The sequence below is a fragment of the Thamnophis elegans genome, chromosome 1, assembly GCF_009769535.1.
Source record: "Thamnophis elegans isolate rThaEle1 chromosome 1, rThaEle1.pri, whole genome shotgun sequence".
Taxonomy (NCBI): Eukaryota; Metazoa; Chordata; class Lepidosauria; order Squamata; family Colubridae; genus Thamnophis; species Thamnophis elegans.
The window spans coordinates 135,118,549-135,136,241 of record NC_045541.1 but is presented as its reverse complement, the minus strand read 5'-3'; the positions used below and the strand labels follow the sequence as shown (position 1 = coordinate 135,136,241).

At 37.6% G+C, this 17,693-nt stretch overlaps 1 protein-coding gene across 2 annotated transcripts in view; it reads left to right on the top strand.

Moving 5' to 3' along the window:
* The window catches only part of CEP128 (centrosomal protein 128), a 184,917-nt gene that overhangs the window by 120,610 nt on the left and 46,614 nt on the right, over positions 1–17,693 (top strand). For both annotated transcript variants that reach the window (XM_032232414.1, XM_032232421.1), the window contains exon 19: positions 15,680–15,729. In XM_032232414.1, coding sequence (XP_032088305.1) covers positions 15,680–15,729 — 50 coding nt within the window. The remainder of the gene's footprint in view (positions 1–15,679; positions 15,730–17,693) is intronic.

Here is a 17,693-nt window from a genome sequence, read left to right as displayed (position 1 = left end):
CAAATGATGAATTAATTAAAAGTACCTTGTTATTTAATACTTTTATCACCAACCTGAAAATGTACAATGAATTCATAAGATTAAAGGTATAAAATAATGTGAAGTTCATTGCATCACTACCAGTACCACTCACTTTTTAAGAGAGACTTGTTCTGTGCATGCTCATTGTGAAGACATGAATGGCTCAAGGTGTTTTCTTTCTTGACTATATATAATATTTGCTAAACAAAATAGAAGCAGCACAGAGTACTTTGGTATCTTGGCAGCCATATATTAAATAATTCAGTTATGTAGATATAGGTTTATATTTCTTCCTAACAATTCTGGAAACTTAAGTGAGCCTTAGGCAGTGTGTTACATATAATGCAGGGTTGGATATTCAAGACAGCCATACTATTCTGAAATCAGGAATCAATAGAAATGTTTGTACTCTATGTCAAAACCCTTTAAAAGGAGCTTATCAAAGCTTGCTCTGTCTTTGAAAATGGGACAGATATTAAATAGCTGCTCCATTTTTATCTCTTGTCTTTTTCAGTTAGTGTGTAGTGATTTGCTAAGCACAGAAAACAAAAGTTGTTGCTAATTTTTTTTGACAGTCACATCTACATATGTAAATGCATCCTAGGCCTTATGCTGTAGTGGCACAAAAACTTGCTGCTTTGATCACATGAAAAGCAGCTGCTGCATAGAAATGCCAATTCCTACGAATGGTCCTTCTCATAAGTACAGCCTAGCCTTGGACTTACTGGTAGCCTGGCACGGTCCCAAATCCTTTGAACTTTGATTTACTAGCCATACAAAAGCAGGATCCTCAATTGGAGGAAAAGAATTTAATGTCACTTGAAGCTGGAATAATATTCTTTGAGGATATACTTCCCCTCCAGATACTAGGTAATGCCATCCTATTTGGTTATTATTTGTATGTATATGTATGTATATTTACATACATACATACATATACATAAATATAAATATATATTTATATTTACTGGAGAATGGTGTCCAACTTTTGTGTTCAAATAAAAATTTGTTAGCCTCTCTCTATTTCTCCATTTACCAAAGACTGTATGGGGTGGGTGGGCCTTTTTGTATATGAAAAGTGTTAGTGATTGTGGCCTAGAAACTTATGACCTCTCACTCTTTCCATGTGTAGCTTATATGGCATGGCTTGTGAACTACTTCCTGTAGTATGCAAAATGTTTTAAGTATATTCTCCACAGACTGGGCATTTGTTCAAATGCATCCATCCATACTTTTCTCCATCCATGCCTTTGTTCTAAATGACACACTTATATTTTTTTTAGACTGTTAAAAGAAGTCCACAAGTCACATTAATGGTTTACTAACTCTTTCATACTTATCTATTTTAAAAGTTAACAATTACCACTATGTAACTTTGAACAGATTGCAATTAAATTCAAACTTTACGCTTTTCACCATTTTTTTTAATAGTTATGGTTATTACTAGAAATTTGATTTTATTTGGTTCATTTCAAAAGTGCAAATTAACTCATAGAGTAATAGTATGTAGCCTGCTGTAGAAGACACCAAACAATTTCTGTGGAAGAAATGGCATATTTAAAAAGCTATGTTGGTCAGAATAATAACATCTTACCAGTGTCATCAAACTTCCTACCTTCACCAGTACTGTAGATAATAAATAAATGTTATGAATAGACTTATATTGCCTATAATATATTATGTGGCTATGCTGTTCTGTGTTATGATTCTGAAAACAATTGAGTTAGTTAAAAAGTTTCATTAGCAACAGAGAGAAATAAACTTTGTTACTCTTTTTATTTATCTCACTACAAAGTTGCCAAAACCTCTTAGCAAAGATTGTAAAGTGGACAGAGCTTGAAGTTGAGAGAAGTGATCCTCTTGAGTGAGAGGGAACACTCCAGAGAATATGTACAAGAAAGATTTTTTAGATACATGACAATATTTCACTTGTTATATCAACTTAGATAGTATTCATTTCCCCCTCCCCCAATTTAAGATGACTTGTTTTCCTTCCATATTCATTGATTTTTATGCTCTGTATCTTTCCCATGATCTGAAAAATAACTTGTGACTTTGAAAAAACATTGTTTTAAAAACATCTTGTTTGATAATATACAGTAATTAATAAAATAATCAAGTGATAAGCAAGTTTAATAAACGATTTCTAGCAGTTTTGCTAGCAAAATTATCCTAACTTTTTTTTTATAAGTTCCAGAAATAAATGTAGGCCTGGCTAGATGGCTTAGTAGCTAAGACACTGAGCTTCTTGATCAGAAAGGTTGGCAGTTTGAATTCCTAGTACAGGTCTCCTGCATGAGCAGGGGGTTGGAATAGATGATATCCAAGGTCTCTTCCAACTCTGTTACTGTTAATTAAAATATCTTTAAAAAAAAAAAAAAAAGGATTTATATGCCGCCCTTCTCCCAAGGACTCAAAGTGGTGTACAACATAAAAAAAAACACATATTACAAAAATTAAAAGGGACATTAAATAAAGTATCCAAAAAAACCCAATTGATATTTACAATAAAATTTTAAAAATTAAATTAAAATTAACAACCAAATTAATCCTATATTTTATTCTATTCAGGGCAGGCCGGCTTGCTGGAAAAGCCAACTTTTTAGGGCACGTCAGAAGGACCAGAGGTCGGGGATTATGCGAAGCTCTGCGGGCAGCTCATTCCACAGAGAAGGCTCTCCCCCTGAGGGTCTCTAGCCCACATTGTCTGGCCGATGGCACCCTGAGGAAGCCAACTCTGTGGGATCACATTGGATGGTGTGAGGCTACTGGTGGCAATAGGTGGTCTCGCAGGTACCCTGGGCCTAAGCCATGGAGTGCTTTAAAGGTCATAATTAGTACCTTGAATTGTACCCAGAAGACAACCGGCAACCAGTGCAGGCCGCCTAAAAGGGGTGTAACATGGGAGCACCTAGGTACTCCCATGATAACCCGCGCGGCCGCATTCTGGACCAGCTGAAGCCTCTGGGTGCTCTTCAAGGGCAGCCCCATGTAGAGAGCATTGCAGTAGTCCAAGCGAGAAAGGACAAAGGCATGAGGGATTGTGCACAGAGCATCCTGATCCAGAAAGGGGCGCAACTGACGTATCAGGCGAACCTGGTAAAAGGCCCCCCTAATCAAGGCTGTTAGGTGTTCTTCTAAATTAAGCCGCATATCCAGGAGGACTCCCAGATTGTGGGCCCCCTCTGAGGGGGGTAAAGTTTTTCCCCCTATCATCAAAGATGGAACAAGATGCACAAATCGGGATAACGGAAACCACAGCCACTTAGTCTTGGAGGGATTGAGCTTGAGCCTGTTCCTCCCATCCAGATCCGCACAGCCTCCAGGCATCGGGACATCACATCAAGGGCATCATTTGGGTGGTTTGGGGTAGAGATGAAAAGTTGGGTATCAGTATATTGATGATACCGTACCCCCAAACCACGGAAGATCTCACCCAGCGGTTTCATATATATGTTGAACAGGAGGGGTGAAAGAACTGACCCCTGGGGCACCCCATAAGTGATGCACCTTGGAGTCAATCCCTGATCTCCAATCAACATGAACTGCAACTGATCTGACAGGTAGGAGGAGAACCACTGCAAAACGGTGCCCCCCACTTCCAACCCCCTGAGTCATCGCAGTAGGATACCATGGTCGATGGTATCGAAAGCCGCCGAGAGGTCTAATAGGACCAGGACAGAGGAACAGCTCCTGTCCCAGGCCCGCCAGAGATCATCAACCAAAGCGACCAATGCCGTCTCCGTGCTGTACCCAGGCGATGGTGAGGACAGCGGCGGCAGTGGCGGCTGCTACAACTCCAACAACTAAGCTCCGTCCATGCCAGTCACACTCATATCCGTCACCAGGGCTGCACTCCATTGACCCAGTCCATAGTGTCACAAGAGGAGGAGCCAAATGGCCAAATGACACAGTACGGTGGCCCAGGCAACCGCGGTAATATCGGAAGGGGCTACAACGAAGGACCCTCCACTCCAACTGCGCCTACGCCAACTACTGAAGCCGTTTTCCACTGGCATCAATATCCATGCCAGCCGCCTAAGCCACTCCCCGCTGATCCAGCCTATCATGTCCATAAGCAAGGTACGGGGGACCAACCGGGATAACAGCATGTTGTGGGGAGCAGCAGCAGCAGAAACTCCAGGCAGGGTGTCCGACGACGACAAGCACACCCACGCCGGCAGCTGCAGATGCTCTCCATTCACCGCCAACTGCCCCATTTCACTCACGACGTTCCGGCTACGAGGCATGAAATTGCAGCTCAGGGGTACCCCTGAGGTCTAAGGAAGTTCTCATAGCTGGACCTGGAGCCAACGATGGAATAGGGTATCCCCTGCAAGCCCCGAGAAGGACAATAATCTCCCTGAATCTCTCCTCAAACATAACAGGACACCATCTTGGGCATTCGGAGAGTACCAACAAAGAAATCAGAAATGTTAACCCTGTTTTACATCCGGAAGATTCCGGGTTTAATCCTCAGCATCTTCCCCTTCCTAAAATAAAATAAAATAAAAATTAAATTAAATTTTTAAATGCCAATGAGATTATATGGAGGTATTTTTATCTTGGACTTTTCATTGCTTTTTAGAAGTAGTGAACAACAGATTTGATGATTTTGAATTAATTTCATTTTTAGAATGTCATGATTCTTGGATTAGGCTGTTAGATTATCTTCTTCCATCCATTGCCTTTTGTTCATCACTTAGAAAAATATACTTAATGAAAGATGTATCAAATAACCTAATATAAATATTTTGCTTGATCTATATTTTGTGTTTTTTTAAATCTATGTTCATCATACCATTTAGAAATATATGTAGATCTTTATGAGCAACAAAAAAGCAAAGCAGAATTTTGTGCATGTGATAAAAACATTCTAAAACCTTGCTAAACTTTAGAGTTTAAAGAACAAATTCATTATTTTCTCTTCCCCAAGTTGTCAATTTGTTTCTGTAGGAAATCTATACCGTGAATGTAATATGATTTAGCAAATATGTGTGAGTGTCCAATCCATTCCCGTCCATCCCATGCATTCTCTATTTGTAATATTTGTGTTTGTTGTTTTTCTGTGCTAATGCACAAGTACATCTTTATTGGTTGACAAACTCCTTCAGTACCACAACAAGTAAAGACACGTTCTATATCAAAACATGCTATGGGATCGATCTACTACTTAGATTTGTATATGAAGAAAGTTCTGCAAGGCAGAAATTAAACTCGATCATTTATGGTGAATAATTATAATATTCTTACCATTCTGATTATTTTTGGGTAAGACGGAGAACACCAAAAGGCCCAGTTGTCCAGGTACATGATAATAATTCTGTGCAACGTTTGTGAGTGCTGTTGGCACAAATGTATAATAAGTTAACTATTTCATTCCTCGTTCCATCAGTGCTTACAATGATAAACATAAAGGGGACAAAGTTAATTAAGATTCATAAAAAAGTGTGAAAGAAACATTTAAAGATAGACAATGCAAGGTAGAGATTCTTAATATAACAATTTGTTAATGGAGTAGGCAGCTGCAGTCAGTGTTAAAAATTACTTGATGCTTTTTATGTTAGCAAAAGCTACTAATTAAAGAGAGCAATGACCTGTGAGATTGGCCATGAAAACCATTAGCCATCTGAATATAACTTTAGCTTTCAGGGTTTCTCCCAGCTGTATCTTCATGACACACACTGAAAATTGTTTCATTTAATTAATTTTTTTCCCCTTCAGTAACAGCCGATCTTAATCCTTCAAGTTAAAATTAAAAGTGCATTTTTAATTCTCATTAATAAAAGATTAACACAAAAGAAACAGCAAACACTGTATTCATTAGCCTTATAATAATATTATGACAGTTGTTTGAAGTCATGGTCTGGTTCTGAGATTCTTAATTAACCCCAAGCAGTTTTTGTGTGCAAGAGATAGTTGTTTTTTGTTGTCATTGCTCAGTGATGGAACTGTTGTAAAATAAAATTCACATCTCACTTCCCTCTGTGAAGATCTTGGTCTTCTGGTGAGAGAAATGTATACATACTGTGATGGAGGCAAAGATGTTCTGAAATGAATTGCAAGTAAAATAACCCAAACAGATTAATTTTAAGCAGTAACTTGCTTTGGGGCAAAGCAATAGAATATGGAATATGTTTATTCTAAGGAATTTAGTACTAAAGAGCTTTTTAAAAATACATGTATTTTTAAAAAGCACTTTTATTGGAATTTAAATCTGCAAAAAACTTCTGCTCAGTTCATGAGAATCTGATCAGTTGGATGTTCTAGTCACATATCTTTCCTCTGGAAGTTTTTTGTCTTTTCAAACAGAAAAAGGTATAATTCTAATATATTTGTCCAATTAATTTGTAAAATTGAGCTTTATACATGCAGTACTAACATAATTTAAATATACGCAAAGTTTAGTTTAGATTTCTTTGAAATAATATTTATATGTTGGTGGAATAAACTAGTCAGTCACATGTAAGGTGTTAAGAATGATGCCTGATAATTCTGCAGTAAGTTTATCCTGAGCAGGAAGGATTATTATTACTTGCTTGCTTCTTTGTTTATTTTGATGCAAATAAAGATATCCACTTAATCAGAAACTGCTTTCTCCTGGATCTTGATTGAGCAAATGCTATACTTGCCTGTATAGGTAAAGTAATATTTTCCAGAATTCACTTGCATTCTACAGATATTCCTTGACTTACAACCATTTGTTTTTGTTTAGTAACCATTCAAAGTAACAGCAGCACTGAAAAAAGCAATTTACAACCTGTCCTTGGATTTATGATCATGGCAGCATCTCCACACTCATGTGATCAGAATTTGATTGCTTGGCAACTGGCATATATTTATGACAGTTGAAGTATCTCAAGGTCATGTGATTACCATTTGCGAACTTCCCAGTTAGATTTTGATACCCTGAGTTAATGTGGGAAACCAGATTCACTAGACACATACACTAAACGCAAGCATAATTCACTTAACAACTGTAGTGATTTACTTTAAAAAGTTGTAAAACTAGGCATGATTCACTCAATGGCCTCATTGCTTAGCAACATCAATTATGGTCATAGAACAAGGACTACCTGTACATTGATTGTAAGCCACCCAGAGTTACCCTGAGTAAGATAAATAAATATACTAGCACCAATCTAAAGTTCAAAGTTATGTTTATTCAGTAGGAAAGCTGATATTCCTGACAAAGGAATAGAGAAATGTATGTATTTCAAGTCCAATTACTAATAAGGAGTTATCAAGTGGAATTCTTAATTAGGAAAAAATCCCTTTATTGGAAATCAATATTAAAGATGCCACCAAAACATTAACCGGTTCAGCTGTGAAAACTGCTGTATCAGTAAGTGTTGGGATAAATGACATATTTCCATTATAAGTTTTGTAGATCAACAGCTGGCAAAAATAAGTATAAAATAAAGTACATCTAGTCACAAGGAAGCACAAGAAATATATCTAGCAATGAATGTTAGCATAAATCTGCCTTTTAGCCAAGGATTGAAATTTAAAATGAGTCCCTGGCAACTGTTTTATTGTCAGCAGTGGCTTACAAGAGCCATGCAGCAGCAGTCTAAGTCATTATGAACTTTGCTTATAAAAGTATCCTATAATTGTGGCAGCGTACCAAAAAGAAATCTTTGTAATGGATGCTCTTAATAAAGTCTGTTGCGGTTTTATGAAGTATAGGTAATTGCTGCCACACAAGGTGCTTAAGAGCTTTTTAGTTCTTCCCAGAATTCACACATTCTGATGAAATTCCATGCAGGGAGAAAAAAGGTTAGGTCATAATATCTTGCTCGGTAGACTGAAATATAAAACTGCAGCTGTGTAAAATGGTGGCTCAGAGAATCCAATTTCTCAAATGCACAGAACCTCTAACAGTAATTATCCATTCTATTTGATCTTCATGTCTCTCACTGGCCTATCATTCAGTATATTTTCCAAAGATATTTGTTCAAGCTTCTTATGGATGGAATATCTTTGCAGGGATTATCAGGATGGCTGTTTCTAGGAGATAGGGCTGAGATACTTCTGTTCAACCACTTGGTATTTATGCTTGAGATAGCATAAAGTTAAGGCTCTTCGAACAAGTGGATGAAAGGAAGGAGTGATTGGATAAAGTCAGAGCAGGATGAGAACATGAGGGGTTACATCAAGAATAAGTGGCTGCAGCACCAGGTTTGGATTTTTTTCCTGTGTGTGATTTTAGCTTTATGTAGTGTTTTTGATTGGTTCAAAATTGGGAAAAGAGTTAGACAAGGCTCTGCTATTGTTCTGCCTATTTAACTTATATTCAGAGCACATCATGAGAAAGGTGGGGCTAGATGAATCAAAAGTTGGAATTAAGATTGCCGGGAGAAATATCAACAACCTCAGATATGCAGATGATACCACTCTAATGGCAGAAAGTGAAGAGGAACTAAAGAGTCTCTTGATGCAGGTGAAGAAGGAGAGTGCAAAAGATGGCTTGAAACTCAACATTAAGAAAACTAAGATCATGGCATCCGGCCCTTTCAATTCTTGGCAAATAGATGGGGAAGAAATGGAGGTAGTGACAGATTTTATTTTCCTGGGTTCCAAGATCACCGCAGATGGGGACTGCACCCAAGAAAATAAAAGATGCTTGCTCCTGGGAAGGAAAGCTATGACAAATCTAGACAGCATTCTAAAAAGCAGAGACATCATCCTGCCAACAAAAGTGTATAGTCAAGGCTATGGTTTTCCCAGTTGCAATGTATGGCTGTGAAAGTTGGACCATAAGGAAGGCTGAGCGCCAAAGAATTGAAATCTTTGAACTATGGTGCTGGAGAAGACTCCTGCGAGTTCCTTGGACTGCAAGCAATCAAACCTGTCAGTCCTAGAGGAGATCAACCCTGGCTGCTCTTTAGAAGGCCATATCCTGAAGATGAAACTCAAATACTTTGGCCACCTAATGAGAAGCAAAAACTCACTGGAGAAGAGCCTAATGCTGGGAATGATTAAGGGCAAAAGAAGAAGGGGATGACAGAGAATGAGGTGGCTGGATGGAGTCACCAAAGCAGTAGGCGTGAGCTTAAATGGACTCCAGAGGATGGTAGAGGACAGGAAGGCCTGAAGGAACATTGTCCATGGGGTCGCAATGGGTTGGACATAACTTCGTAACAAACAACAACAAAATGTTTTTAATGTTGGGATATAAGCCATCCAGAGTATGGTATTTAGATGGGTCGCTATAGAAATGTGATAAACAAACAAACAAATGAATAACTTAGTTCTAGGAAAAAAATGCACTCTCTCTAAAAGATCAACTTTGTAGTTTTGGAATGTTTCTAGAGCAAAGTCTTCCTTTAGTGTCCTCTGTACTACAAAGTTCCTTTTCAAACCTTAGACCAGAATAGGAGTTGAAGATCACACCTCTTAAAGTTCCCAGGTTTGAGAAACACGCCTTAGACCATATATAGCTTTCAGTTTTACCTTAAGAGAGATAATTCTGCCATAGTAATCCTGTGCATTGGAAATTTATACCAAACAATGCTTGGAAAATTTCACAAATACACAATATTGAAGCAAGTGTAAGGAACTGGATGATGCCTGCAAGTACTGTACCACTTTTACATGATGCTCACTGGTCCCATATTTTTTTAAAAATTACCTTGACATATAGCTAAAAAATTATAAAGTCCTTCATAAATTGGGACTATAATATCAGAAAGAACACCTCTTCCAGTTTGTTATCCTCGGGGGCCCTGATCCAGTTACCTGATTGCTATCTATTATTTTCATTCTGGTATTCAAACAATTATTATTTTCCATGTTGTCTCATAGCAACCTTCCCACAAAATGAGAATGATGTCTGCTATCAGGCTCATAGTTAAGACAACATGACCCAGAATAAGAGGTAGGAATAAGGAAGGGACATGAAGGGGCCAGATCTTAAAAGGTCGGAGCAAATTTTAAGCCAAATTGTATTTGATGACAATTTGGATCTTCCATAGCTGGTATTTTGGCTCAGGTGTTAGTCACTTGTTCCTTATTTCCGGTCAAACTTCTGTACAATAGAAGTACTGCCACTCCACTCCCCAGGCCTACAGAAATTGTCACTAGATTTGAATGTTCTAGGAAGTAGGGATGAAATGGTTTCCCTGCTCTTACTCCAGGTGATGTAAGATTTAAACATAGGATATTGGGTGGTAGATAGCATCAAACCTTTTGATAATAAATAGCTAAATCTACAACAAACCTGTTAAAAAAAGCAAGTCAAGAAAGTAAATATAAATGCAAGAAAGTAAATATGAAGCCTATACTTCTGGGAAATAGAGCCTTTAACGGGTTTTATGGCATTAGTCCAGGTTACTTGAGGGACCGTCTCACCTATTGGGATTAGTCCGTACCACTCGTGGTGGCAGAGGAGGCATGCTGCGGGTCCCGTCAGCCTGATTATTCTGTCTGGCGAGATCCAGGAGAGGAATTTTATAACTAAACAAGCAATTAAATAAATAGTTGTAAATCCAGATCATGTGACCATCGTTAGATGCAGTGATGTTGCAATAGCCACAGTTTGCAGATATAACTGGTGCAAAGATCCATAAAATTTCAATTACATGAGAACCTGAACAGATTCTTTATGTTAACGCCTTTGAGGTATCTTGATTCAAAAATTGTTATTCTGTGATGCACCCGTTTGTCCAATTGAAATTGGACTGGTCCATGCACCAGTTGAAGTTGAATGGAATCTGCCTGGCAAAAGTTACCATCTGCCATTTAGTTGTGAGTCCAAGAGAACTTCTAACTCATAAACCTACTCTTTCTGTGGTAGTGACTTTGTCCAGAATAATTCCCAGAACAGATGTTACAAGTTGTCACAATGTTTATTGATAATAAATGTCTTGGTAGTATTTAATCCAGTGTTGTTTTGCACCAGCCAGTCACTGGCTCATTTAACTCCTTAATACTTTGACACATGGAGCTGATTAACTTCATCTATCACATTAATCTATAATTTGGTTGTTTTAGCTTGTCTTATTAATCCAACCTTGTTCTTAGTTCACAAAACATGGCAAAACTAATTTTGATTTGCTACAATATGACAACCCATTCAGTAATTGAGACATTTTTATAGATGTTATAGCTCTGTATATTGTTGTGCATAAGAACATTTCATTCTAGACTCTTTGATGAGCTGGCATACATATAAGTGTAATATACAAATAGCATTCAATTTAAGGAGTAGAATATCATTGGTATAAATATGTCTTGTAGCGATGTAAATGTGAGGATTAAGTTGTGATGAAAAATAAATTTTGATTTATCTTTATTAAAATATTTATAGATGGCCTTAAGTCATAAGACTCTCAAGATGATATAAAGGACATTTTTAAACATTTTTAAGTAACAACTTTAAAAACAGAACTAAAATCTCTAATGAAATTAAAGTAGATAACAGTTCTTAAAAGACCAAAGGAGCAGAAAAGAAATGATTTTTCCTTCTAGCAGAAGTGGAGCAATGGAGAGGCTAATCTACCATCTCAAGATTCATTAAAAAGTTGGATTTGCACATGGCTTTTCTATCTTGATAAAATTATGAAATAAAGTTCTTAAAAGGCTGTTTCCTAAGCATACAAATCACTGTTGGCAGCATATGAAGAATTTAGCTGTGCAATGTAATGAGAAGAATTTCTAATTCATTCGGTACAAAGAGATCTGATCAAAATGAGTGTATCCAACTTAACTCCTGCAGAAGAATGAGAGCTTATCTTTGGAACTTTGGAAAGTTTTAAATACATCCCAGAATTGTTACCAAGTAATGCTTGCTCAGCGTATCTTCTGAAATGCACAGGTATTCAGGACCGTGTGAATAAGTATTCTGAATCGCAAAGCATGTTGTAATTCATACCTTTTTGATAGCCTTAGCAGTATTTTACAGATATACTGTAAGTTGTATTACTTCATCAGATCCAAGTTATAATATACTAATGAACAATCTATTTTCAGCCTATGCTGTTCCAGTTTGTTACAGAACCAGCATATATAGGATAAAGGAATCTCTTCTCTGAAATGTGTTGATTTGATTCTACTTGTATATATTTAGTAGATTTACAGAAAACCTTTGGAGGCAAATAGCTATTTGTGACATGTGCTATAGATTCCCATGTCATCAAACCTTACAATGGTCTGTGAAAATCTCATTGCTTTCGCATTTGGGAATTTGTCTGCTGACTGTCATGTTTTTTCAGTGTCTGACACAAACCACAAAGAGTAACCTTCCTTCTAAAATGTTGTTTTTACTTTTGCCCTATAACTTTCCCACTGTAATCTCTGATCAAGAGATTGAAGCCAAGGGTGGCCTAACCACTTGAGTTATCCTGTTATGTACCAATTAGTGGCAGTGACCAAGGTGTCTAAATTATGCACAGGAATTAAAATATTGAAAGCAAACTAGTAGCAAGGGCTCTATTTTGTGGATTGTAGGATTGTTTAACATTTGATTCTGTAATTTCTAGACATTTTAAGTTAGCCTAGGGTGGATTTAAAATTTTTAAAAGGAACAACTGAAGCACATGTGATTTATTTAAACCACTGCTTAAACAAGAGATTGTTATAGCAGTACTTGTTTTGTAATGTTGCTTTTTATTTTATAATAAAATAGGAAAAGTGCTGAAAATTGTTTTTTGATCGCTGTGCAGAGATTGTCTTTCTCAATATTTAGTCAATTTATTTTTGCACTCAAGATTTAATCTAATTTGTATGGCTGGTGTACGATTTGACCTGCATTTTGCTGTGAATATATAGAAAGGCTATCCATGTTTAATGATTAATAAGGGTTATTTCTCAGCTGAGTTGTTTTTTACGATTTTCTAGTATCTAAGTAAAGAGAAGATTATTTATTTGTTCCTTTATATTGGGGAAAATTGCCAATGTACTTGGAAAGCTGTAATTCCACTTCATAAAGAATGAAAAAAGACACAGCAAAGGAAGAAGGTGCTGTCATTCAGCATTTCTTGTCGGAATAAATACCTTGACCCCAATATGAAAAAAAAAAATCAGAACTCAGAACTCAGTCTTACATTATAGACTATGTTCCTTAAATATCTTAAGTGAAATATCACATAGGTCTGCAGTGAATTTGTTCTCTGATTATAGTATTTACATTCATTGTAATGTGGCTGTGGAACACATTTGTCCAGCATTGGGGCCAAGGCTTTTGAATGTTTTCTTATTACAAGATATTTTTAGGGACATTATCCATAAGTTTGGTAAAGATGGAAAATTTACTCATGCAACCAATCTCTTAATGAGGAGGCTGTATCTTCCCTCTACAGTAATAGTCAATGCATGTAAAATTACATATTTTAATATTTTTTTGTGTCAAGGCTCAGTATAGCAGAACATTTTTATTTATAGTTGTATATGAAAAATCCAGGAATATCAACAACAATTTATTAAACTTGCATGCTACCTGATTATCAATGGCTCTGAGTATGCAGGCACACGCGCACTCACATAAACACACAATAAATGTGTGCACACATTTATTTTCAAATGAAATAATAAGCAAACATTTTCCTCTGTGTTCATAATTTATTTTCTGTTTTTTTTTTCATGCTGTGTGTTGTGTTGAATTCAGGCTATACTTCCTTTCAAGTAAATAGAGTAATAACTCTCTCTCTAATTTGCTATTTTGGCCAATCATAGTGATGTACCAAAGCTAAAACTGTTTCTTTGTTCTTTAAATTCAGTAGGATTTAGCTATTCAGAAACATCTTCCCTATCTCTTATTTGTAAACATGTAAATTCAAACAATCCAGATTTGCAACCTAACAATCCATTGCATTTTAAAAAATGTCTTCATCTTTCTCTTCCATTTCATATACAACTAGCTGAATACCCGTGCTCCACTATGAAACTATGTGATCGGGCTTGATAAATCGACACTTACAGCTTGAAAATTAATGAGTAGTTATCATCGACCTCTCCTCTCCCCTTCTCTCCCTCAGGCTCCTCTCCAAACTCCCAGCCAGCAGAGCGAATGAGTCACGTGCTGGCCACCCCCACATCTAAGTTTTCAGGTTGGGAGGGGGAGAAGACTGTCTAACTCCTTAGCATCAAAGCGTGTTAATAATAATAATATACAAAATACTAATGCTCTGATGGTCATTTCAAACAGCACCTAGAAGCCGAGAGGAACATGTGTGCCAAATTTCAAGTTTGTAAGCTTTATGGTTCTGGAGATTTCAGATTCCTGCGTGAATGTTTTCGCACTTATATATGTAGATAGCTTCCTTGCTAACAAGGAAATCTCATCTTTGGTTCACAGGAATAGGCTTACCATACTATCTCAATGCAAGTCTTTACTATTCCCAAATTGTGCAGAATCAAGGCTTTCCCAAATATAATCACAGTACTTTAACAAAATTCATTAGCAGATTAGATGTTGTTTTCATTTCTGATTAAACCATAATATGTACTTATCCTTTAGACTGAAAATCCATCTACTTTTATGATTTCTAAAAAAATGGGGATTAAAAGAAGACATGGGCTTGGAATGGGGGAAATGCAGTATGTTAGTACCTTGAGCATAGAGTTCTGGATGCTAGATGCTGCTTTTTGTGGCAATTGCAAGTCAGATAGAGAAAAGTTCTGATTAATTGATTGACTTCAATTAAAGAACAATTGCTTAAAGGATATTCAATATGTTAGAAGCCAACAGTCTTTCAAGAACTAGTTCTGCAAAAAGCAGGGAAAATAAATTAAAATCTCTAAATGCCCAATTCATTTTCACCTCTTTAACTGTCTGAATAATTCAAATCCACAACTAAAAGTGACACTATGTTTTTATTCATGGGTGTGAATGTGTGAGTAAATTAAGATTATAACTGAGGAAGCAAATTGATATGATCGTTTCAGACATGAAACAAGATTTTCAATGGAAAAATTGACAATTTGATTACTGTTTATAGAAAGAGACTGAGAAGAAAACTCTCAACTAAAACTGGGTGATTGCCTACACTGGCTTTTAAATGAATAAGCTTAATTGTTAGGGCATCGCAGTGGTATAAATGGAAGAACAAGATGTATCACTTGTTACTACTGTCTAATGCTCAGCAAATAAGTGCAATATTATACATATAACCTACCAATATGAATACGTCTATTTATAAATGGCACAACTGTCACTGATTTGAAATTATTCTATTATTATTTTTGAGTTATTTACCTGATTAGATTAGATTAGATTAGATTGCTTTTATTTATAGGCCGCCCTTTTCCCTGAGGGGACTCAGGGCGGCTTACAACCTATAGGGAGGGGATACACGTAATGACATATACAGACAATACATAATTAAAAATAGAAGCAACATTCATTCATCATTCGGGTGGGGACGGATCCCAATCTTTAACCCCAGGCCTGGCGGGATAGCCAGATCTTAAGGGCTGTGCGGAAGGTCTGGAGGGTGGTGAGGGTACGAATCTCCACGGGGAGGTCGTTCCAAAGGGTCGGAGCTACTACTGAAAAGGCTCTCCTCCGCGTAGTTGCCAGTCGGCACTGGCTGGCAGATGGAACTCGGAGATTGTGTAGTTGTGTTCCAAAATGTTTTTAGTTTGTAAGAGAATCAGTAGCATTATCAGGTCATAAGGCATATTCTTAGCCTCATCCTAAAATGTTTTTTTTATACAGATCTACTGGAAAAGACTATCAGGAAGGAAGAAGAAATATGTACACTTCAGGTATTTTCATGAATTGGATTGTACTCAGTGGTGAGATTAAAATAATTTAACAACTGGTTCTGTGCCCTAATGACCGGTTGGATGGGCATGAGTGGGTGGGTGTGGACAAGGGGCATGACAGCACTCAGCCTCCTGCAGTACTCTGCTAGTCAATTACAAGCGGGGGTTACTTACAAAATGTGGACTTCATTGTATGACATCCAGATCCATCAAGCAATGAGTGTGGACTGCAAAGAAAATACACTTTGTTATGATGAAATATCCCCAAAGTCAAATGTATACTAAATGTAGACTTTTAGCTACACATCTTCCCAGCAAACAGCAAATTTTGAAGCTCCAGGTAAAGAGGATTCATTTTAGGATGAGTAACCAACCAACTTTGCATGTTGGAGGTTCCTAAAGGAATGCTGGGAAACTCTGTATTTTAAAGAACATTTAAGGGAGGAGTGCAGAATAGCCCTTCTCTGCCTGAGTCTATAGAGACCTGGCACCAATCAAAACACTGTTTGTGAAGCAACTGATCAACACAGACAAGATAAACCACTAGTATATAAAAATAAGAGCAAACTCCACTCCCTTCTAGTACTGATGATATTACCTAGTTTGGAAATGAAACATCTGCAAGAAAACCATCCAGCTCAGAGAGCACCAAAGATTCAACAGTTCAACCCTGAGCTACAAATATTCTCTTCTATCGATAAACACTTTTTTGTTTAGAGGGAGTCAGAGCCTGCCTTTAAGAGATGGCTCCCAGTGGATTTCATTCTAAATTAGAATAGAATAGAATGGCAGTTGGAAGGGACCTTGGAGGTCTTCTACTCCAACCCCCTGCTTAGGCAGTAAAACCTGTATCACTTCAGACAAATGGATATCCAACTTCATCTTAAAAACTTCCAGTGTTGGAGCATTCACAACTTCTGGAGGAAAGTTGTTCCACTGATTAATTGTTCTAACTGTCAAGAAATTTCTCCTTGCTTCTCTCCTTGATTAGTTTCCACCCATTGCTTCTTGTTCTACCCTCAGGTGCCTTGGAGAATAGTTTGACTCCCTCTTCTTTGTGGCAACCCCTGAGATATTGGAACACTGCTATCATGTGTCCCCTAGTCCTTTTCATTAAACTAGACATACCCAATTCCTGCAACCGTTCTTCATATGTTTTAGCCTCCAGATGCCTCCTTCCAACTTGGAAGGTCTGACTGAACCTTTTTTAAACTGGTAGTCACATGGTCTTCTTTTGTTGCCCTGCAAACAGGAGAACGGAGCTGGAAAGCAGGTTAGTGAGGGAATGGTAGTTGCTCTGGAATGGGGTGGAAGTAAGGATTTTGCATTGTTGGGGGCAATATGCTGACTCTATAAACCGTTAGAGAGGGCTGTAAAGCACAGTAAAGCGGTATATAAGTCAAAGTGCTATTGCTATTTGATGGCTCTGGAATGGGGTAGAAGTGAGGACTTAAAAACTGAACTTAAAAAAGTTTAGTCAGACCCTTCCAACTTTTGGGGGAGAAAAAGAACAAAGAGCAGAGGAGAACGGAGCTGAAAAGCAGGTTGCTCTGGGATGGGGTAGAACTGAAGATTTTGCATTATGATGGCTCTGGCATGGGGTGGAAGTGAGGATTTTGCATTATAATGCAAAGTCCTCACTTCCTTCCCATCCCAAAGCAACGATAATGCAAAATCCTCACTTCCATGTGATTACCAGTTTTAAAAAAATTCAGTCAGATCTTCCAACTTCTCAGGGGAAAAAGATCTCGCGAAGTTGGAAGGTCTAACTGAACTGACTGATCAGCCTTCCAGCTCATTGGTGCAGCCAGTCCTTTGCTGCGTCCCAGCTGATCAGTGTGGCTACCAGTCATGCCCCTACATCCTCCCCCGCACTGAATGGCAATCCCGGTGCGTGGGGTGGGGCCAGCCAGTGGTGGGAACAACCAGTTTGCTGAACTACGCAAAAAAGTAACAACAGATTC